At 37.0% G+C, this 24254-nt stretch overlaps 1 protein-coding gene across 5 annotated transcripts; it reads left to right on the top strand.

Annotated features, from left to right (window-relative positions):
* Window positions 1-2206: 2206 nt before the first annotated feature.
* Window positions 2207-23278, top strand: srsf11 (serine and arginine rich splicing factor 11). 5 transcript variants are annotated; one of them, XM_059984352.1, is made up of 13 exons: window positions 2518-2535; window positions 7904-7966; window positions 8072-8205; window positions 11282-11391; window positions 13130-13231; window positions 15693-15739; window positions 16426-16553; window positions 17557-17638; window positions 20143-20271; window positions 20412-20495; window positions 21116-21235; window positions 21560-21713; window positions 22388-23278. In XM_059984352.1, the coding sequence occupies exons 2-13, from the start codon at window positions 7941-7943 to the stop codon at window positions 22589-22591; spliced, it is 1320 nt and encodes a 439-aa protein (XP_059840335.1). In that variant the 5' UTR covers window positions 2518-2535; window positions 7904-7940; the 3' UTR covers window positions 22592-23278. The 5 variants fall into 5 exon arrangements, with proteins under 5 accessions (XP_059840333.1, XP_059840335.1, XP_059840334.1 ...); XM_059984350.1 differs by lacking the exon at window positions 7904-7966 and having other exon boundaries at window positions 2207-2535; XM_059984351.1 differs by lacking the exon at window positions 2518-2535 and having other exon boundaries at window positions 2557-7966.
* Window positions 23279-24254: the final 976 nt, after the last annotated feature.

The following is a 24254-nucleotide window of genomic DNA, read 5'->3' as shown; positions in this document are numbered from 1 at the left end:
ATACTGTGGAGAGCATTTTAACTGGCTACATCACCATCTGGTTTGGTTGGGGGAGGCTACTGCACAGGATTGAAATAAGCTGGATTTGTACACTCAGTCAGCCCTAGCCTCTGTAGCATCCAGCACATCTTCAAGGAGTGTTGCCTCAAAGATGCAGCATCCATCATTAAGGACCCCATCGCCCAGGTCTTGCCTTGTTCTCATTGCTACCATCAGGAAGGAGGTACAGAAGCAGGAAGGCACATACTCAACAATTCAGGAATAGCTTCTTCCCCTCAGCCATCCGATTTCTGAATGAACATTGAACCCATGAACACTACCTCACTACTTCCTTATTTCTATTTTTGCACTACGTATTTAATTGAACTGTTTTATTATCTTTTTTCTTTTATTGTGTATTGTATTGTACTGCAGCTGCAAAAACAACACATTTTCACAACCTATGCCAATGATATTAAACCTGATTTGGATTAGTAAAGGCATCAGCAGTTACATTGAAAAGGCAGGACAATGGGGTTTAGAGGGATTATAAATCAGCCATGGTGGAATGGTGCAGCAGTCTCAATAGGCCAAATGGCCTAATTCTGCTCCTGCCTTCTGGTCTTATAGATACAATAGGGAATTTGAGGGTGGTGTGACTGTGGAACTCTCTGCTACTAGGTGAAGTTCAGAATGTGTTTACTGCTAGGATATGGGAGAAGCAATGCCCCATTACAGTAATTTCCTTTTGATTTGTCTGGGTTATTAGTGTTTATAATGGATACATGCATCAACTCAACACCAATCTGAATGCTTTTCCATTGGTCAGGGCATTCCAGGGGTCAATAAAATTATATGAGATTTTTAAAAGAGGGTTTGAGTACATCTTCAAATCTTTCTTCTCTCTCTACCATGCTTCCAGAGTTGAAACAAAGAATAACTTTTATTTTATTTATATACAACTCAGAACGGGCCCTTCCAGTCCACAAGACATGCCACCCGAACTCCCACCTTTTTAAATTAGCCTAATTGTAGGACAATTTACAATGACCAATTAACCTACTAAGTGGTATGGGGTCTTTGGAGTTCAGAAAAAAAAAACAAAGAACTGGGAGGGAATCCATTCACTCACGGAAAAAAAAAACATACAAACTATCTTACAGAGAATGCCAAAATTAAACTCCAATGCCTTGAGCTGTAATAGGGTTCATGCTAACTGTTATGTCACTGTGGTACTCCATGGAGACATAAGAGCCTGCAGATGCCTTAATTTGGAGCAATAAACAAAACTCAGCAGGTCAAGCAGCAGCTGTGGAGGAAAATGCATAATTGAGGTTTCAGGTTCAAATTGCAGCATTTGCAGCCTTAAACATCTATTTTTCTACTCCACTGTGAAACCTCATCAAAGTAGGTCTGCTTTGAAGTTTTCCTCTGTTCAATGGAAGCTCTGTGAGTCACTTTCACACTTTGCCCTCCCCAAACCCTCAAAACCCTGCTGCACCCCCTCCCTCGCCAACCTAATCCTCCACTACCTCTTCACCTTGACCCACTCCACTCCCATTTTGGTTTTGCCATTCCTCACCTGATTCCCCCTCCCTCATCCTAATCCCCTCTCCTCTCCATCCCTCATGCTAATTCCCTCCCCTCCCTCATCCCAAACCCCTCCCTTCCCCATCCCTCAACCCAAACCCCTGCCTTCCCCATCCCTCATCCCAATCCCCTCCTCTCCATCACATCCCTCATCCCAATCCCCTCCCCTCTCCATCACATCCCTCATCCCAATCCCCTCCCCTCTCCATCACATCCCTCATCCCAATCCCCTCCCCTGTCCATCACATCCCTCTTCCCAATCCCCTCCCCTCTCCATCACATCCCTCATCCCAATCCCCTCCCCTCTCCATCACATCCCTCTTCCCAATCCCCTCCCCTCTCCATCACATCCCTCTTCCCATCCCCTCCCCTCTCCATCACATCCCTCTTCCCATCCCCTCCCCTCTCCATCACATCCCTCATCCCAATTCCGTCCCCTCCCCTCTCCATCACATCCCTCATCCCAATTCCGTCCCCTCCCAGCCTCATCCCTCATCCCAATCCCCTCCCCTCTCCATCACATCCCTCATCCCAATTCCGTCCCCTCCCAGCCTCATCCCTGTGCCGGACGGTCACGGACGCCGCCCGCCGCCCCGCCTGCTGAAGCGAGGGCTGCTGGGAAGCGGCGCGCGGCATTGTGGGATACTGCAGAGGGAGCCTGCCTGTTGTCGTTGTTGTTCGAGCGTGTACGGCCGAATATTCACTGCCGATTAATTACCATCAAATTGTGATTTGTGCCACTTTGTTTTCTTATTTATTTTAATGTCTTAGGTTCGCGAAAACGTCGTGGAAAGTCGGATCGGGAAAATAAATTTATTCCCCTTTAAAAACGCTTATAATATTTCAAACGATGGCTACAGACGTGATTCAAGTGACCAATGTTTCGCCAAGCGCGACCTCTGAGCAGATGAAAACTCTGTTCGGATTTTTGGGCAAAATCGAGGAGTTGCGTCTCTTCCCTTCAGAGTGAGTAACTCCAAACTGTCAGGCGGGGCCTGGGCCTGGGCCGCGCCGGCTCCACATGATCTGACGTTGAAAGTTTTCATTTAATGAGGAAAAGTGTGTTTGTACAGCTGCGGCGCCTTTACTGACGTGTGTTCACAAATATATTTTTAAAGTGTCAGATGCTTTTCCTTGGATCTGCCCGAGTCCCTCGGCACCTTCCACTATTGTCTGCCTTTCTGCCTGGTCGCCCCCTCCCCCTCGCACATCTGACCAGGCCACGTTTCCGCCCAGTCGTTGATGTTGAAGTAGATTGGGTGCTAATCTGATCACTTAACCATGACGAGGTTATAAAATGCATCTAAGTAGCAAGAAATATCTTTTGTACCAAAGTTTGAATTTGCATTATTATCAGTGTAACGTAAAATGGCCGCCAATGCAAAGGCACAATCCGATAGAAATAGGCGGTAATCACTCCAGGTATTTGTGTCCGGGAGGCACTATCGTAGTACAAATTTTTACATTTGAAAAATTATTCAATGAATCAAACATAGTTATAAAATGACCTTAAAGCACAAGTTGTATAACAAGCTGGTGAGGCTAAATGGCCTGCTTATTTCTAGTTTTAAAATGGGGTCGATGAGAATAATACAGGGGGCAAATGAGAAAGGGAAAAATGCTATTAATTTAGCATCGTTAAAAAGCCAACGGTGATGGAATTGTTCATTTTAGCAGAGAATTGAAATTTCAGAAAGGAATGTAGAAAATTTATGAGATCACTTGAACCATCAACGCAATGGACATTAAAAAGTCAAAAACCATGCATTTCAATTCGTTGTGCATGTATACAATTCAACATTAATAGAGTTAGTAAAGTAGATATATTTAATGCAACATCAAATTTTTGAAGCTCTAAATTACATAGAAAATGCTTCAAGTTTCCATGTAATATGGCTAATTTCTCAGCTATTGGAGAAAAGTCATCTATGTCATTTAAAAATACTTATGGATTCTGTTTGCATTTCTCAGGAATTGCACTTATTGCTAAGCCTACAGCATTGATAAGTAGGTGGAGTTAAAGATTTAGGAACTTGTGCCTTAATGTGTTGTAAAACACATTACAGCCTTAATGTGCTGTAAAACTAGATAAAAGTACAGAGAATTAGTAAATGTCATTCTTGTATAAGACTGTTCTGTGTTACGGAATTAATTTCAGTTTTAATTGGAGAAGATTAATGTTTTGTATCCATTATATCAATGGATTTAAATCTTAATAAGTCTGCACTTTATCTTTTTAAATTCTGATATTTTTATGCTATTATTTGATGCTGATTGCAGAAAAAATACCTGTGATTAGTTTTTAATGTCCAGATTATTCTAATTTAGTTGATTTGTATAGTTGGCAGTTACAATGTAAATTGGTATAGTTGTATTCTGAGAATTTTTGTTTGAATCAAATGCTGTATCAAATTCCACAAGAGTTCTTCCAAGATTGAAGAATAAAAGATCATAGTAATGATTAAATGAAGTTTACTTTGTTTTGAGGCCCTGACTGAGTAGGGAATTGAAGTAAATCTTTATCAATGTACTGCAAGGGAACTGAAACATCCCTATAGATGTTGAATGACTGAATATTTCATTGGTTGCCAGAGTAAAAATAAGTTTACAGAACAAGCTAGAAAATCACAACATTGAGAAAAGTATGCTGTATTCCATATCAAACCAAAGATTTAGATCTTCATTATACTTCAGATTATGATTTGTAATTGCCTCTCTTTGAAGTAACTGTGTACACATTTTACTAAGTTTTTGTGTGGCACACAGTGTCTACGTTCTTGTATCCTGTTGTCACAATTTTTTTGACTTTATTTCTTCAATATTTGCAATATAAAAGTACCTTGTATCAATTGATGATGAAAATTTATATGTAAACAATTGCCTGTCAGTGTAAGCAGGCTTCCCACCACTGGTGGAGCTGTGGTACGAATTGCCCAGGTCTGCTTTCCATTTTCTTCCTCGTCAGGTAAGTTTTGTTTTTAATTTGATCTATTATTATTGCATTTTATATTTCTGTTGCCATGTCTGTTTGCAACTTTGTTTCCCAAACGACACCTCTCCTTCATCTAGGGCAGCCTGTTCATTGCAAAGCTTTGCCACCTCTTGGATGACCTACATACATTCCTGGCAATCTTGCTTGAATTTCTGCATCTGTTCTTCATTATTCTCACGTTCTATGATTTGGATTCTGATATTTCACCTTTTAGACTTCCACTCTTCATTCTTCCACCCCAATTGCTTCAGCTATGGTCTGTTTGTATTTTGCTACATGTCCATGTTCAAATTGTTTTTCTGTCTGCATTATTTAGGTTCTAACAATCTGCTATTTAAAAAAAATCTTATTGGTAAATCTATATGTTTCCTGCAGTGCAACCCTCCCCCTTACATCATAAAATATCAAAACTGAGCTATTTTAAAAATTTATCTGTACTATTTCACTGTTTATCTACATCACTGCACTTGTGTTTCAGTAGCCATTCCTTGATTCTCATAGGGCTAAGAGGGCAGCCCAAGATATTAAAGACACCATAATGATGCAATTTCCTTTACATTGTAACCTAATGATATGCAGAATAGCTAAGTTTGCTGTCATATGCTGCAAGCATTTGTTTTATGCAAGTAAAATTCATACAACTTTTAAGAATTGAATTTGATTCACATTTTAATTCAGATCTCATGAAATTAGTAAAATGTTTCAAAAAATAAGTTTTAGTTTATATTTGGCTGCTCCAAAGGAAAATAGATAATTTGGTATTAACTAACGAATAATCATTTGGTGTTTTGCCTTATTTAGTAAAAGTATGACCACTTGTGATTCATCTAAACAAATTTAATGCATCATATCTGAGTAATTAATTTACAATATTTTAACTTTTTAATAATGGCAATATACAGTTACTTGGATTGCAAATCTGTATAATCTTGTAATTAAAAAGCGTGCTTTAATCAAAGAATGCAGCCACATCCAAATATTCTTACAGTTCTCCCTGTATTTGCCATATGGAAATCCTTAAACCTAATATGACCTAATATTTTGTGAGTAGTTAAAGAAACATTTTTGCTTACTCTGGTTTTAAAATGTAACACTCATGAAGTATGGTTAATGTGCTGAAATGGAGCAAGGTGCAAAACAACAAACTGCTGGAGGAACTCAGTGAATCAGGCAACATCTGTGAAGCTGTCTGACCCACTGAATTTTTTCTTCCAGCTGTTTGCCTTGTTGTGAATTCGGTACTGAGAATGTCAGGTTTATGTGCATTTAAAGTAAATTGGTGATAAGAATGCCAGTTAAAATATTTTAAGAGCTGTGTACAGTAAATCTGAAATAATAGTAAATGCTAAGTATAGTACACCAGATAGTATCTGTGGAAGGAGGAATAGGTAATACGCAGGTTTGATATAGGGCATGCAACATGAAATGATAGCTGTTTCGCTTTCCGTAAATGCCAACTGGTGTGCTGAGTGTTTATAAAAATAAGTATTGATGGTAAGGGAATTTAAAATACAAAATAGGATTTTCATGAAGAGTTGTAAATAGTTTTGTGGAACAATATTTCCTTGGTGCTCTTAACGGTGTATGGCTGGATTTTTACGATTAAATTCCAATGTAAGCTCCAATTGTTGGTTTTTATTTTAATATGTGACCTAAAGGTTTACCCAGTGGGCTTGGGTTGAGTAGCTAGGCTGCATAGGGAATGGCTGCAGCTCTTATTTGGGTGTTCAATAACATTAGCAGCTTTCAGTAGCCCTTTCCCATCTCTCCCTTCCGGGGTAATCCTACAGTTTTCATTCCTCTGTTCCATTTCAAACAGTCAGAATTTGGATTCCCAAAATCTGGATGATGCATGTACTGATGCTCAGCAATGGAATGGTGATTTGACTTAGCTTATATATAACCAGCTAGCCGAATCAAAAGAGTTAGAGAAAATACTGCGCTTTTTAAATCCAGCCTAGTTCAAATTTAATAAACATCAGTGTCCCACCAGCACTAGATCAGGAGTCCAGTTATCTGGTGTTTGTTGAACTTTAAAGACCTTATTTGAGTTGGATTCTATAGTAACTGATTTCTAACATAATGAAGGATGTTATAGTGTTCCAAAAGGAATCACCCAGGTAATTTTAGAGATGACACCAAGGTTTAAGAACTGAATTCATTTCCCTAGTTCTCCCTCCCTTCCACCCTTGATTTTGTTGGCAACCAGGGAAGTGTTGAGTTTATACTAAAGGGATCAGGGAATTTTTGGAGCATTGCTTCTATACCCAGGTATAAATTTTTTAAAAAAAAGTCCTTTTCTGCTTGTATATATTTTTTCATTAAACATCTTTGTGTGTGGGCAGGAGGTGCTTGTTGATGAGATTCTCATTAATTTTCCCTACAGTGACTAGATAGGGAAGGCATGGAAAAGATGATGCCCAGAAACCCAACAAAGATGCAAATCAAAAATCAGAAGGGAAGCACAGAGGCTAAGAGCCAGATTTGTGGTCCAGTTATTTTACTGAGTTACTGTTCCTACATTGATTATCATCTTTTTGAATTAAAAGAAATCTTTTGACCTTGACTACACATGTAGTCAGGTTTTGTGATATTAGGGGGCTGAACAGTTGTGCGCACTACAGAATGAGTATGCAGTTCTGAAAGCTTCCAATATAATTAACTTCCTGTCTTAGTTACAACTCACTTGTATCTAATTTTTAATGTACTCTGAAAGGAACTGTCAGTTATATTTTGGTCAAAAAAGATTGGTTAAAAAGTTATTTAGCACTTATTAGTGCTGAAGTAGCCAGTATCTTGCAGTTGCTTCCAGATGGGCATATTTTCAATACGCTGCTGAATGCTAAGGAAAACCATTCCTTTGTGCTTCCTGTACAATGGATTTTTAAAATTCCCTCTTTAATTAATTATTAAATTGCCTATTGATTGTAACATTCTTCTATAATTGTACTCCAAAGCCAATTGCATTGCTACTGCAATGGAATTCTATGGTAAAAATGGTGGCAAATTTTGCTTGGTTTTATTTTATGTGCCCCAATGTACATGGTTACTGATATTAATGATCATTTCTTGGACCTTTGTGCTTTATAAAAATTTTGTTTTGAAGAATGGGTAAAACCCAAGTATTGGTTTCTTAGTACTGAGCTGGAATGGTTCTGTAATTTTTGTTCTCTTCCCCCCCCCCCCACCCCTCTTGCCCACAGTCATCCTGCAGGTTTAGAATTATTTTCCTGAATTTGATCTACAGCAAAGTTAAGGTGATGCTTTGTAAATACAGAATTGGTCGAACAGACTTCGTTTTCCTTTTTGCCCTTGTTATGTGTACTTATTGTGTTTTGGCAGGTTATGGAAAAACTAATCTTTTTTCAACTATCCTACAATGAAACAGTTTATATTTATTAACTGGTATGGTTAATATTGCAAGCTTTACTTGTAGCACTTGTCACTTATATTTTTAAGAAGCTGTAATGTGAAGTCAACATTGGTTAAACCATATTTTTCTTTTCTCAGTGAATCACCATTACCAGTGACGTCTCGCGTGTGTTTCGTAAAGTTTCATGATCCTGACGCTGTGGGAGTAGCGCAGCATTTGACAAACACGGTCTTCATTGACAGAGCATTGATAGTTGTACCTTACACAGAAGGTTTGTGTTTTATTGCTTGGGGGTTTTGGCCCTTAATATCAATTAAAATATTTCTGAGTTAATTCCATTGAATCTGCATGATAAATGTCATTGATATATTAACCCTTGGTATACTGTAGAAATGTACTGTTAAAGCTGCAGTGTATTTTCAGAAATTTTCAGGGAACTTCTCTACCTTATTTCTTTCATTAGACTACTTTTATGCTAATTAACATAGTATCATGGCGAAATTCATTTATAATAGGACCAGTATGGTTCTGGGGTGGGGTTATATATAATTCTGCATTGTTTACATTTAAAAAAATAAGTAATATCAACAGTGAGGAATTTCATAAACCAAAGGCACAATAGTGCACGTATTTAATTTGTAAACAGTACCAGCGAACAGTACACAATGAAATAGTACATGAAAATAAATACGTTGCAATAATGTTGAATAATTGCTTCAAAGTAATTTCAATTTCCTTAGTCATCCTTTTTAATAAGTACTTTAGTAACATAGTTGTAAAGCATTTTTTAAATACACTGCAGTATTAATTTTTAAATGGCTGTGAATTCAACATAATTCTTTTTCAAACCATGTCATAAAAATTGGCAGTAGTATCGACCCGTTGAAAGCAAATTATGCCATAAACACCCAATTAACAATGGAATGATTGTTCCTTATTTTTTTGGAATTGTACTTGTTTGCAGAAATAAATAGCATCTATGGAAGTATCTGTTAATGCAGTATACCAAGGATTTTTAATGAGGGAGGGTGGGGGGAAATTTAGTTTAAAGTTTTTTTTAAAAAAAAAGTTGGTTAATCCAGCTTTTTGTGTACTTTAGCAAAGATGGAGTTTTTTTTTAATAACCACATTGTTTCATTAAAAAAACCAGACCATCATCCAAAATAATAAATTCTTCTCTCTGTTATCTGTGTGTGTGATTTTTATAGTGGAGAAGGCAATTGCAGAGCCCCTTCCCCGATGACTGAAAAAGTTGGTCCTCTGCAGCGACAGAGGATTCTAGGCAATTTACAAAAGGCCAGCAAGCATAAGAGTCCCCATGTGTTGTCCTGTTGTAAACATTTGTTCTTGTTAACTACCTTTTTTCTTCACTATTTCTATATTTCTAGGCTTTGATGTTATCCAGTTTAAATTTAATGAAGGAAAGGATTCAGCAGATTTAAGAGGGCAGGCTAAAGGAGAAATTTATTTGAAAGAGATAATATGCTATAGAGTAGGTAATTTTGGCTCATTCTGGTTTCATTTGTAGGGGTCTGGAAGGTGATTGATAACAATTTCATTTATGAATCAAATTACACGCTAGGAATGGCAACACAAAGCTGTGTATGTCAAAGTGGCTTGCTTTGTAGTATTCACAATCACATATTATAAAGCACTGAGTCATTCTTTAAAATTTTCTCTGAAGGCTCCAGACAAGTTGATCCTTTCAACTGAATGCTGAACTATTTTAGTTTTTAAACATTTATTGCATATGAAAGCCAGAAATGCTTTACAGATGTATGCAGCTTACATGTGAATAATTTGATGCATTAAGCCAATTTTATTCAAAAGCAAATTACTTGGGATGAAAGCATTTCTGTTTTAAGGAAGTTCATTAAAAAGCTTTTGAAAATTTTATATAACTGAAAAATCTGAGTACCATTTACTGTTAACAACAACACGATCTTAACTTTTCTGGAGTACTATGCAGAGACATTGTTTGCATGTTTTAATTTCTGTGTGATTGTTATTTGTACTGTAATGAAGATTTTAATTAAGTACAAACGAGAAACACGGTAAGCAAATAATACATGCAATAATTTGCTGAGCTTGAGAAAGGACTTACAGCATGTCGGAACTCTGTTTACTGATAGATAGTGGTTGTCAGTTGTCTTTCATTCTTTAGCCTATTTTCCTTTTCCCCTTTTTCTTTGTTCTTTCCCTCTTGTCAAATTACTCTTTCATCTGAGTATGAACGCCAAAGGTACAAATGAACTGCATAATTTTATGAAATCATTTAAAAGATGAGCCTTTAGTTATGACAGTTGGTAGCATCGCAGCAATGTAAACAACCCAGATAACGCTATGCTAAGTGCATTCTGTTAATTTTATCAGCACCGCTCAGTACAGAAAGTGGAACCATTGCCTTTGTTTAACAGTGGTTTTTCTTTTTTTGTTGTTGTGTTTTACAGTTCTTTTCCCTGGTTCAGCCAGACCTATTTACCAGGCCCTGCTGAAAATACCACCCAACAGTTTTGCCTTCTGCAGCTTATCCAGTTTCTCTTAAGTGTCCTTTACTTGTTGTATGTTTTCTTGCTGAGGTGCCACACAGTATCTTATACATGCAGTGCTGATTACTGTTATCTGTAAAGGATAGAAATGCAGTTGGTGTGTATATATATTTACAGAATGTCACTTGATTATGGGGCATTGGGGCACAGTGGCAAGTTGATATCTAGTAACATTGAAAAAAAATTGGTTCACTTGCACAAAAAGTAGCATTTAATATATAATGAGCAGTATGTTTCAGCTTGTTCATGAATTTCTCCTGTCTAATGGTAAGTTCTAAACAAGTCATAGTGAACTTTTTCATGATTTTGGTCCCTAAATCATAAACTTTTTTTTGTCTTGTGTATCTTGATTTTTCTGTGTGCTTTATAGTGAAGCAGCCGACACGAGTCGCTTGTTCATAAAACATCTTTTGAAAAGTTGAGAGCACAACCCCTGGAGAACCGACTGTGCTTGCTTACGTTTGGTTCATGACTAAAAAATCGAGTACAGGTGATAATATCTTGGCAGTGTTACAAAAAAAAGTAGTGTGTATTGTGATATTTATTTATTTATTACTATAGTATGTACTGATTTGTAGATTCAGGGAAAAATCAAATTTTACATCTATGACATTTCATTCTAAAAGTTTAAAGGCTTCAGTTGTAATTACTTAAACATAAATCTATTTTGGCAAGATTATAAGTACTTTCAACAAGCTAAGGTGCTGAAAACAGCGAGACCATGTTTTTCTAGGTGTATGTATGTGTTCTCGCAACTTCACAGAGTTAGTTCTAATGCAGATTTGAATTTTTCTACAGGAGTCATTCCTGATGAATCTAAGGCTTTGTCTCTGTTGGCACCAGCTAATGCAGTGGCAGGTTTGCTGCCCGGAGGTGGACTTTTGCCCACACCAAATCCTCTTACATCAGTGAGTAAGCTTCAATTTCAACTTTTTTGACTCTGTTTATTGTGATCAGCTGTTGTCTATATATAAATGAGATTTGCTGGGTGCTTCAAAAATTGTCAAATATTAATCACTGTGGTATGCAGAATAGGCTTCTTTTGAAGTGCAAAATATTGTGATTGCCTTAGTTCAGATAAACAATATTAGCATTTCAGGTCATAGTTTTCAGTTAATCCAAGAAGTAGCTTGGATGACTTTCTTTGGTCCTGTAGAAGGGCCTTGGTCTGAAATATTGACTGTGTATTCTTTTCCATAAATCTTGCCTGACCTATTCAGTTCCTCCAGCATTCTGTGTGTGCTGCTTTGGATGTCCTTTTGTTAAGAGGGGTAAATTTTGAAAGCCGGTCTGTAGAGTATTGTGAACAAGCTGAATCGGAAATAGATCATTAGATAGAGTTGCAAATACATCCAGTAGTGAATTACTGGATCACGTACAATGGCAAAGTTGCAAAAGGTCTGATTTTGCTTTAAGTAATTGCAAGCAATTTGAATACAAGGTGACCATTTTCTGCATTGGCTTTGCATTCAAATTGCATGTAAACACTGATATTAGTTTCTGATAAAAGCAGAGAGGCTGCTTGTCAACAAAAATTGAGTTAAAAGTAATGTGTCAGATAAAATGTGGGAACAGACATTATAATGATATATCTGTGACTGAATAAAGTGGAATTGAGTGGGAGGTGGCCGGTGGTGAAAAAAATGGAAAATAGCATTAAATCTGTTTAGGTACAGTATAGGTGTGTTCCCCCTTTACAAAGGTCGAGCGTTCGTATGAAACCTTCCTTAAGCCGAAATGGTGTGAAGTGAAGAACCATTAATTTACGTGGGAAAAATTTTTATAAAAGTGAAAATCCTCTTTGTAATGTGAAAACAGGTTACTAATGAGGGTCTTTTGTAAAAGCAAAGTGGCGTAAAGCGAACATTCATAAAGCGGAGGACACCTGTATTATAATGTGAAGTTTCAAGAAATACGGACGTGAATTGAGGAAATGTCAGTATGATCGAAGATGTTGGAGAAGAAAGGAGTGTTAGAGTAGTTATTTACAAGAGTGAGATGCAATTAAGTATTTTTGTGTTTTGGTAATTTGGAGACAATTTTAGCATTAAAGTATGTATGGATTTCTATATTGAAAGTAATTTGAAATAAGAAAGTAATAACAGGTTAAAATATTGCTATACACTGAACTGTATATAGAACACGTTAAATTTCATGTTAACACCAGAATGTTAAGTTTTCCATGATAACATTGAAAAATACCAACTTTCAAAGACTCAATACTTGTTAAAAGAGATTTTTGGAAACTGCCTTTTGTCAATATTGATTAATAATATCTGTACCAAGTTAATTTTGACTTAAAATTGCTATTGGTGTTAATTTTGCATTTGCGTTTGCATTAACCCTCATTGGTGTTGATTTGCTTTAGAAGCAAGACATTATGTATAGACATCTGGAATGGTGAAGGACTTATCCACATGAATGAAGGCCCTATATTTGACTTCAGTTGAGAACAGAATTAATTCCGAACATGGTCCACTATTAGCAAATGACAGTAAAACACAAAATTCTGAATTTTGCAGGTGCTGTCTAAATGTAGATCCACGTGTTTATGTATTGTCACAATGTAGACAGTAACACTAGGCCATTTTCATATTAGTACTTTCACGTAAATAGTTCCTTCTGATATTTGTTTCTTTTAACCAGCTCAGCGGTGTTCCTTTGGCTGCTACTCTTGGGAATGTTAATCCTGGCTTGGACCCTGCCCTTGCTGCACTTGGATTGCCAGGAGCAAATTTAAATTCACAGGTAAAATTATGTCATAACTATGATGGAATGAATACTGAATTAGTTGTTACCAGTTGACTTCATATCATGGACTGATTGACACATACATGTTTCACAAGCTTACTTATTTGATTTTGTAATGTACCTGTAAAAGCTGTGTTGTGACTGATCGAAGTCACTGGAGAGAACTGAAGCTGGTACAGAACTCTACATTCATCATAATGAACAGGCATTCTCATGAAAATACTCAGTAGAGGCTCACAAACCCAAAAGTATATCTTATTTTTATACTTTTTAAGACCAAAGTTTCAATAGCTACAATGATATTGTTAACTTCAAATCTCAGGGTTGACAAATGGTTCCTTTGAGGTACAAATTTACAGCAGAAGCACATTGTAAATGATAAGGCACCTCTGAACATTCAAGTGCCTTTGGGAGAAAATAATTAGCACAGATATTGTAAAAACGTCTGATGACAGAGCCAGACAAAACCCTTAGTTACCTGGATTCATGTAGGCCAATTAACACAACCCCATTGTCTTAACATTTGGCTGATACGTATTGAAAAGTCTCCTGGTCACCATTTTGCAAACATTATTTCTTACAGATGGTATTGTTTATTTGCAAAAGTGTGCTTTAACTTCAATTAACTGCTTACAATTAGAAGACTGGTTCTTGTTTGAATTAATATCTGCGATATTCACACAACTCCAGAATACTCCCTAACAAGCTGCCATTGCTTTTATTTGGAGTCTTTTAAGAGTAGATTTTGGCTACACTTGTAGTTGTCTGCCATTCTTGCAAATCTCCTGTGTCATATGTCTGAAGATCTTTTTGTGCTGCCAGGCTCACCACAGAGTTGTCCAGACCAGCAGTATTTCTCGTGTCAGTGGGAAGTCCTTACCTTTCTGCAAATTGGTATTGATGCACTTAGTGGGAACCTGTTGTCTATTGGGAGATGTTGTAAAGAATCCATTTGCAAGAAATACTATCCTGCGGGCATTGTGCTCCTTTATGACCTAAATTTTGTTTCTTATTTAGCAATTTTTCTTTTGTTACGGGCTTATTCTATTGTCTTTATCTGGACTTTAGATGTATTGATCTGCAAGTTTATTTTGTTCAAGTTGGTTGCTTTTCTCACTGTGAAACTGTATCCCCAAATTGTCACAATGGTATATTTGAAGAATTAATGGGAAGGAGCATTACAGGTTTCCCAAATCTGCAGGTTATGGAAGAGAGAAACTAGCCCAGTTTTCTCTTCCATATACTTGCACTCCCTGTAGGTTAATTGTTCCAATTAAGAAATGAAGGAAGAGTTAATGATATTTGGTGGAACACACCAAATGTTATTCCTCTCCGTGCCTCATGGTGCATTGAGTGGCAACCTTGCCGTTTCTTTCAGCACTTGTCTTTTTTATGAGGCAAGAGTTGCTAGCTCGATGCTCAACCCAGCATGGATAGAAAGCATGCAAAGAGCTGACCAGATTTGAACCAGGGACCACTCGTCTCGAAGTCCAGTGCAAATGCTGCTACACCATCCGCCAGCTGTACCAGTTATGACCACAATTTAATGTTAAATTCTGAAAATCTTTAATATATAAAGGTTTGATAGATACTGCATAATGCATTGAGACTTGAAAAAAGCACACTGGTGTGTTAAAGGGAATGTGGGTAAATGCATGTTCAGAATGTTGCTTATGGCCTTGTACTGGTGCTTCAGGGCCACTTCAGGCAGATGCCTAGGGAAAGAGGAATTGGAGATCTTTGGGCGAAGAGGGGAATAGAGGAAACCTTTAAAAGGAGTTTGCCTGTAGGGAAGAACTGGAAGCAGACAACTTGTGTGGTTTTTCTCTTTGGCTGGCTGATCATGTCAAATGGTCAGTAGATGACTGGCTTCAAGTTTGCTTTCTTAATGTATTTTCTAAAACATAAGTAGCATTAAATTGTAAACTGTAAATTAGTATTAACCATAATAGACAAGTCAAAAAGCACTTAGAATAAGTAAAGAAAGCTTAGAATATTTAGATGAGCAGTATGTAATCTTTCATTTTGTGTTTGCAACTTAAAGCCTCATATTTTAAAATTTTAACACTTAATTTTGCCAGAAATGTGTAATCTTTGAATATGTAAGAATTAAGCTGTATTTGTCAGAATTTGAAATCTTTCTTCATTTTCAGTTTTTCTTTGTGAAACAGTTTGTATTCTGGAAAGCTTGAAAAATATATAAGCCGCTCAGTAACGAAGATAAACTAAGATTGCTGGAAGCCTGCTCTTCAATGTAAATGTAGAGTCATTGGGTACTGCTGAATTTTTGTTTGGAGCAATAAATGTTTAGAAGTTGTTTGTGCTTTCCATGCTCTGCATTTGTGGAGACAGAATTTAAGTTCTACAGTGACAAAATGTAAACAGTATTTTTATTCCTAAAGTACACAGTAAATCTCATTTTCATTGCAATGAGGTAATGCTTATTATATCCTTTTAGGTCACAGCAGATCAGCTTTTAAAACTCATCACTCAAGTTGATCCAAAGTAAGTTGTATCATTTTGCACCAATTAGAAAGCAAGAGATTGGTACGTGCCAGTTATAAGGGAAGTCACCAAGGCAGTCTTCTTCACTTGTTTCAATTTTTGGAAAAAGTTCTTGCATGGAGGAAGGGGAATGGTGTGTTTACATTCTCAATTGCTTGGGATTGTAATGTGCGGTAATTCTTAGCCATGAAAAAAATGCATGTTCACTTTGGTTTTGCATTAAGTAAGCAGCACTTGTACAAGTTGGCCTCTGTTCCCCTGCATTAGGATAGAGGAAATAATGCTATCCTTATTTACTACTGCGTTTTGATCACCAATCGTATGCATGTATGTATAGGCAATGGCAAGAGCAAGCTCCTTCATGATTGAATATTCTGCTATTGTCAGTAAAATATTTTGATAATGTAAGAAGTTGCTGGTATAGTGATATTCCAGTTCCTATAGGAAGTTCTCTTCTAGGTGGTACATTTTATTTTTTTGTATAGGTATAGTGAAGTGTTGACATGAGGTCTATCCAAACACTTGAGCATGTGGTAGCCAAACAAGTCCTGATAGTTTTGATATTTTTGACTGCTTAAAGAATTAGCCGATCTTCTTCAAGTGTATGGCACTTGGTAAATAATTCCCATTCAGTAAATTGAAAGGTAAAAACCCCATTTATTCATGCATGCAATTTTTTCCCTAAGGCTAAACCATACTGCTGGTGCCATTGTAAGCCCAGCCCTGAAATCTGATACCTCTTCCAAAGACATAGAAGAAGCAATGAAAAGGGTTAAAGAAGCACAGTCATTGATTTCAGCTGCTATAGAAACAGGTAATATTGCTATATCTAATACTTTGCTTCTGATAGTAATACTTATATAGCTTAGACACAAAATAGTGAATCACTTGGGTGCTATGAAACCTTGTGTTTGCTTTAGTATAACATGCTGAGAATTGGACCAATATAGACTTTCGGCTTGTGTAGGAAGAGTTTAATACACAAGTCTTGTGACTGTATACCTAAAACATTAAATATGGACAAGTTTTGTACAAGTTTAACCCAAATTGAACTATCTTGATCTGGATAGCAGTGAGCAGCACATGGCAGCACCAATTTACGTTTTGCTAGACAAGGAATCTGTGAACAAACTTGAGTAATTAAATAGAGGATTATTTTACTGAGCAGTGTATTACTTCATACTGAATTCACACAGACCTGTAACTCATCTGCTAAATTGTGCTGTTTTGGAGCAGATATTTATTTAATGATAATTCACACCATTACTGCCAATAGTAATGATTCAAGGCTTTTGACTAGTGCTATCAGGTATGCAACAGAAATGCTATTACATAACGAATAAAAGAAAATGATGGAATTTGGAAAGAGAAGTATTTAATAAGATTAAGAAACCTTCAATGGTTCCAACATTTTCTATTTTATTTTCAGATACCAGTATCTCACTTTTGCTGGCCGTTCTGTAATATCTTTGTGTTTGGCAATTCAGGATTTTTATTATGTTTTACAAGAAGTGCAAAGAAAAAATATCAAAATTAAATCTAAAACTATCATTTCCACTTTAATATAGATTTTAATTTGAGTCTGAGGATGATCAGGTAAATTCCCTTCATCAATAACCTGGCCAAATCTTTTTTTGCAGAAGTAGCTATTTTCAGTAATTTCAAATGAATGTTACTGCTTTTTGAGAAAGCAGCTTGTACTCAGTACCTAATCATTATATAACTTTTATTCACTCCATTTAAAAGTTCCTAGTTTTGATACAAGGTTCAGTTTTCCTTTCATTGTATTTTCTTGAATCCCACATTGTATATTTCAGAAAAAAAAGAAGATAAAAGGAAACATTCTAGATCAAGGTCTCGTTCACGCAGGCGACGGTCTCGTTCCCGTTCAAGGCACAGGTAAGGAATGGAAGTTTCTTTTGGAAAAGGGACATAATTAAGACATACTACTTCTTGCCGCCTTGTTCTGTAATTTACTATGCATTTAATGAAGGGAACATTAGTTCGACAAAGGATATATTGCCTTGAGTTAAAAAAAATTTTCTTCATGGGTAATAGAAAATTGAAGAATAGACTGCAGCATATATTTCATTCTTAAGAACAGTTTTCTTTTGCTTTGCTGGTATCACCATGACAAACATGGGGCATTCTGTTCCTGTCTTAACAGAGTCTCTGAAATTCTATACTACATCCTTTCTGGCAAGTTTAGAAGTCCATAATCACCACATTGAAATAGAAAAAAAAAGTACACAATTGCTGTTTACCATGTAAATGATTTTGAGATTTATTCGCAAATGGATTGGGTTCTTTTACAGTGATTTCCAAGAAATGTCATTATTCCTAATGTAGGACTTTGAACTTGTTAGGGAAGCATGATGGGCCCTATTATAAGAATATTAATTGACTTCAACCACTTCATTTTCCATATAGTTGGTTGAATGGTTTATCTAAATTGAGTCTGATTTCCAATTTACACTCTAATGATGACACCACAGTTGTAGGCCGTATCTTGGGTAATGATGAGTCTGAGTACAGAGAGGAAATTAAGAACCTGGTGGCATGGTGTGAAGACAGTAACCTATCCCTCAACGTCAGCAAGACGAAGGAATTGGTTGTTGACTTCAGAAGGAGTAGCAGACCATCTACATCGGTGGTGTGCAGGTGGAACAGGTCAAAAGCTTTAAGTTCCTCGGGGTGAATATCACAAATGACCTGACTTGGTCTAACCAAGCAGAGTCCACTGCCAAGGAGGCCCACCAGCACTTTTACTTCCTGAGAAAGCTGAAGAAATTTGGCCTGTCCACTAAAACCATCACTAATTTTTATAGATGAACCGTAGAAAGAATTCTTCTAGGGTGCATCACAACCTGGTATGGAAGTTGTCCTGTCCAAGACTGCGAGAAGCTGCAGAAGATCGTGAACATAGCCCAGCACATCACACGAACCAATCTTCCATCCTTGGACTCACTTTACACCGCACGCTGTCAGAGCAGTGCTGCCAGGATAATCAAGGACACTACCCACCCAGCCAACACACTTTTTGTCACTCTTCCCTCTGTGAGCTTGAAGATTCGTACGGCCAGATTTGGGAACAGCTTCTTTGCAACTGTGATAAGACTGCTGAATGGATCCTGACCCGGATCTGGGCCGTACCTTCCAAATATCTGGACCTGGCTTGCACTACCTTACTTTCCCTTTTCTATTTTCTAATTATGATTTATAATTTAAATTTTTATTATATTTACTTCAATTTGTACTCCAGGGAGTGCAAAGCACAGAATCAAATATCACTGTGATGATTGTATGCTCTAGTATCAATTGTTTGGTGACAATCAAGTAAAGTAAGTGCCTGATTTTGCAGCTTAGAATGATGATTACTTGGCATTCTTGTGTTATCCTTCAGAAGCCAACTGAACACTTGGGATCCCTAGTAGTTTATCAGCTACTTGAGTCAGTTGGCCAGATCATTGATCAAGAGAGCACTGACCTGCTCTCTTTAAGTTGGCCTGTGTGAAGAGTGCCTACCTTGCTAGGTGTAGTCCATTGACAAGTCCTGAGCAACAGCAAAATTTGAATTGTCAATTCTGATTAAGCTCTTCCCCTAAAACTGGTGTGAGTTATAACATGCATCAAAGCCCTGCCCATTTTTGTTGTCGAACTTGAGGATTGTTAACTTCTTTTGAATGCCTCTGACATTTGAGAACCAAAGTAGTTAAGTATTAAATAAAGCTCAATTACTTTGAACTTAGAATCTTGTCTTTTTCCAAAAGACTGATTTGAAATCATTGGGCTTGTGACCCTTGGCATGATAAAGTTGGTATAGGATATCAGAGTTTATTCTAGTGTATATATTGGTGAATCTTAGATTCAGAACTGTTGGGACTTACAGGGACCTTGGAGATGGACCATGATTTAAAAATAAAATAAATGCCTAGTTTTATTTAGTGAGTTTTGAACTTCTGCTCTCCATTGTACTTCTGGGTTTATAATTTGCTAGTTTATCTGTCTTTATTGAGTGTGTTAACCCGTGACACCTTCATGTCAAGTTTCCTTTTGAATCCTTTTTGAATCATACATTTAGGTGATTGGGTCGTGCTTGGATTTTGTTATCTTCTGTGGGGCAATTTATCTTTCAATGATGCCCATTTAGTTTTGCTGTGCTTCCATGGATGTACAACTTCCTATTTTTTCTTTGTTGCAGTGTAATTGGTTACACACATTCTTCATTAAGCTAATATGGCTCTTTTTGTTTCGCGTTTCTTTTTAAAATTTATGTGCAAGTTGAAGCCATTTGTATAATTTGGCTTGTGCTGTATAATTTGTATTCCAGCTTTGCTTTTAAATTGTTTTGTATAATTCACATTCTTTTGCTGAGTATTCAACAAAGTGCATTTTTTAAACAGGCGCTCCAGGAGTAGGTCTAGAAGGCGTTCACATTCAAAGTCGAGAAGCAGGCGGCGATCACGAAGTCCAAGACGAAGGAGGTCACGCTCAAGGGAGCGGAGGAGGTCTAGGAGTATATCAAAGCCAAGGTCTTTAATTTTGCAATATTCTTGTCATGTATTGACTTTCTTTAATATATATTACCAAATCGGTAATAATTTTCAGATGGTTTTGTGTACTACGAGCTATTTTTGAGCATGAGCTTTGTATATTTTGCATATGTTTTTAGGGAAAAAAAGAAGGAAGAGAAGAAAAGATCCAAGACACCACCTAAAAGCTACAGCACAGCCAGGCGGTCTCGCAGCCCCAGTAGGTATGCATGAATGTGTACTTTATGGAAAGCTACTTTTGTTTTGGAAATGCTGGTAAAGAAGAGGACATGGCTCTTCCTCCAGTTTAGTTGGCCTTTGGTCTATGCAGCACTTCTCGCTTCACAAGATGAAGGCAAAGGACCACATTATTTAATAGGCACAAGTAACGTGTCACAATTATATACAACAGAATTCAGTTGAGTCGTCCTTTGCACTGCTTTAGCATAGGATATTGAGGTTTCAGTGTGTAAGAGAGTATATTTAGTGCTTTTAAATTGAATATTTATAGAAATGCTATCTTCTCACAAAGCCTAAACAACTACCTTCCTTTTCAATCTATTATTTTTAATCTGAAATATTTTGAAATAATGATTCATGGCATAATTGCAGAAATGATGCATTTCAAATGAAGGTTTATTTTTGAAACAACCATTGGTAATTTATATTCTTAGATTTAATTTTGCAGCATTTCTTTAATTGGTTTCAGTTTTTAAAGGATATTTTGCTGCAAGAAAACTTGATAGCTTTAGAAGCTATTTAATATATGGAAGTTCAAATAAATGGAGAATTATTTTAATGGTTGTTGAATTGCATAATTAAGATGCTTCCTTTATTTTGTCAGAGACAGAGAACGAGACCGAGAAAGAGAACGGAGACGTAGAAGAAGTAGATCTATTTCAAGGTCTCCAAAGAAATCAAGATCGCCTAAACGTAAACTTTCACGTTCACCATCTCCTCGAAGGTAAATTTTTGAGACTTGACTTTGCGCTTTCTCTGGCTTTTATAACGTGTTACTTGTTGACATTGTGATGTGTCTAAACTATTTACCACAGCAAATCTTTGTGAAACTCTACTTTTGTTGTGGTTTGGTTTAACAGTGGAAATGTTGATTGTGGGGCAGTACTGAATAGCAGTAATGCTGCTTCACGTAAGCTAACATTTTTCAATATATTTCTCCAAATGATTGAAGAAATCTTTTTGAATGATAGATTAAGGACTTAATCTCTTCTGCTTTCCTTTACCTCTTTCTCCTGTGCTTGAAGATGTTCATTGACTTATTTTCCAGGCATAAGAAAGAAAAGAAGAAGGACAAGGACAGAGATCGGAGCAGGGAAGTAGAGGAAAGGGAGAGGTCATCAAGCAAAAAGAAAAAGAGCAAAGATAAAGAGCGGGAGAAAGAAAAGGAAAAAAAGGCAGAAGGTGAAAAGGGTGATGTTAAGGTAAATTTAAATTTGGAACTATACAGTATTGGAAGGTGAACTACACTTGGTGGCCAAGTAATTGGGTACATAGGTTTGTTAATGCAAATATCCAATCTGCCAATTACTTACAGCCAGTCAATGTGTAAACGCATGCAGATATGATTGAGGTTTAGTTGTCTAGAACAAGCATCAGAATGGGAAAGAACTGCAATCTAAGGGACTTTACCTGTGGAGTTATTGTTGGTGCCAGTGGAGTGGTTTGAATCTCAAAAACTGTTGCTCACTTAGGATTTTCACACACAACTCTGGAATTTACAGAGCCTCTTGCGAAAAATAAAAGGAATCTAGTGAGCAACAGTTCTGTGGGTAAAAATGTCTTAATAATGAGAGGTGTCAGAGGAGAATGGCCAGACTGGTTCAAGCTGACAACGATGACAGTAACTCAAATAACCACACTTGTGGTGTGCAGTAGAGCATCTCTGAACACACGTCAAACCTCGAGTGGACGGGCTACCACAGCAGAACAGGAACACACTGGATTCAATGCCTGTACCTAATAAAGTGGCCACTGAGTGTAGTTTTATATGCTTACCTTGTTTTTATCATTCCAATTCTATGGGGAATGTGGATATGAAAGCAGATGTTTTTACATGGGTTGGTTTATTGAATTTGAGTGTTCTCCACTGATGCAGGTGACAAGAGATTATGATGAAGAGGAGCAAGGATATGACAGTGAAAAAGATAAAAAGGAAGAACAGCGAGTTTCAGAACCTGGAACATCCCCAAAGCTGAAAGAGTTAGCACAAGAAACTGACAAGGGAAGTACAGATATAGTGAAAGAGTCAAAAGTCAATGGTGATGATCATCATGAAGAAGATATGGACATGAGTGAATAAATTTAGTGTAACCTGATTTATATTCCTAATGTGAAGTGATTATTTTTAGCAGTGCTTTCTCTCAGAATTGAAGTGTCACCCTTCTATTATATTTTCTACAGTTACAGAAAGTGGTGACATTGGCACCTGCCTTGCCACAGTTTGTGAAAGAGGTGTACAGATAACTTGGTTCAGGAAGTGAACTGCACTTCTTATAGCATCAGATTGGTGTGCCAGTAAGAAGCTTTTTTTCTGAAATGTATGCAGGGATCTCCTTTGACAAGAGTAGGAACCTCAGAAATGTGTAATTTTTGTTTAAAGAGACTCAATCAATATTGATGTAGATAGTTATATATCCTATGAACCTTGTGACTGTAGATTTAAGTTCCAGTAGTTAACTGTTTATTTGCTTTTAATTATGTGACTGTCTGCTTTTTGTATGTACCTTTATTAAATAAAGTTCTTTGGTATTCCCTGCTCTTCATCCGATCACTTGTATCACCCATTGTTCACAAAAGATGGCATCTGCCCAACTTGATTTATTGTGCAACGTCTTGTGAAGAAAAATAAGCTTTCTTTATCTTGATGCTGACAGGTCTACCAGGTTAGCAATTTTGCCTGCAGTATGTGCTGTTGTCTTGTACAGTTTATGAGAACAATTTCTGTTTTACATGTAGCTTTCATAATAAAAGCTGTTTTAAAGCCTGGGTTTGATCCTCCATTATTTTACTTCAGATATTTTTGATCCTTCAAGGGGAAATTCAATGTCTTGAATTTAAATACAGTAGAATTTAGAAAATGTTCATTTTAAACAATATTTCAAATGTTTTATTTTCAGTCTTCAGTCTTGGTTTCTTTTGAGACTGAAGCTGTAGGGAGCAAAATGCATGGCTGCGTATTAACAGAGCCACTGCTGCTGTTTATCGTTCCTTGGATTCCAGAAATTGAGCTGCTAGTTAACAGCCGAATTATAACTTAGCCCATCCTCTCCTGGCAGCAATGCTCTCCAATCTAGATGTTAATACTTCTCTAGCAGGCAGCCAAAACCACATTCATCTGATTAACTGTTAGGTCTTGAGCAACAGGCATAGCAGAATTAGGTAAATCCATCAAATCTGCTGTCATTTCCTACAACTATTTGATGTCCTTGCACCCTACTGACCTCTGCTTTAAACTGTACCGAATGACTTCGCACCCACAATTTATTATTTTTATTTTATTTAGATACTGCACAGAACAGGCCTAATGAGTCTCAGTACCTAACACCAACTTCTTTTGACGCTAACCTAATCACAGGACTACTTACAATGACCAATTAACCTACTAGCAGGTACATCTGGACTGGGGTGGGAACTCACATGGTTCACAGGAGAATATATCAACTTAAGACAGCACTAGAATTGAACTCCAATTCCTGTGCTGCACTAACATGACACAATCCACAGATTCACAGCCCTGTGGCTGAAGATATTCCTCATCTGTTCTAAAGGACTAATCTGGTCCTACTCTCTCCCACTATTGGAAGTGAATTCTCCACATCCATTCTATCTAGCGTTCCAATATTCTGTATTATTCAGTGAAATCCACCCCACCCCCATTCCTCACTCCAAGTACAGCCCAGAACCATCAATGCTCCTCATACATTTTACTCCTGGAATTCTCAAACTTTCTCTGGATACTCCAA

This window comes from Hypanus sabinus, chromosome 11, assembly GCF_030144855.1.
Source record: "Hypanus sabinus isolate sHypSab1 chromosome 11, sHypSab1.hap1, whole genome shotgun sequence".
NCBI classification, from domain to species: Eukaryota; Metazoa; Chordata; class Chondrichthyes; order Myliobatiformes; family Dasyatidae; genus Hypanus; species Hypanus sabinus.
Note: the sequence above shows the minus strand (reverse complement) of the source record. Positions and strands in the feature narration are given on the sequence as shown.

Bases quoted from the DNA above. Each gene is read 5' to 3' on its own strand.
- srsf11 (XM_059984350.1), top strand. From the start codon at position 2,420: ATGGCTACAGACGTGATTCAAGTGACCAATGTTTCGCCAAGCGCGACC. The intron at 11,392-13,129 runs GTGAGTAAGCTT...TCTTTTAACCAG, and splicing joins CACCAAATCCTCTTACATCA to CTCAGCGGTGTTCCTTTGGC. The intron at 21,236-21,559 runs GTAAATTTTTGA...CTTATTTTCCAG, and splicing joins CGTTCACCATCTCCTCGAAG to GCATAAGAAAGAAAAGAAGA.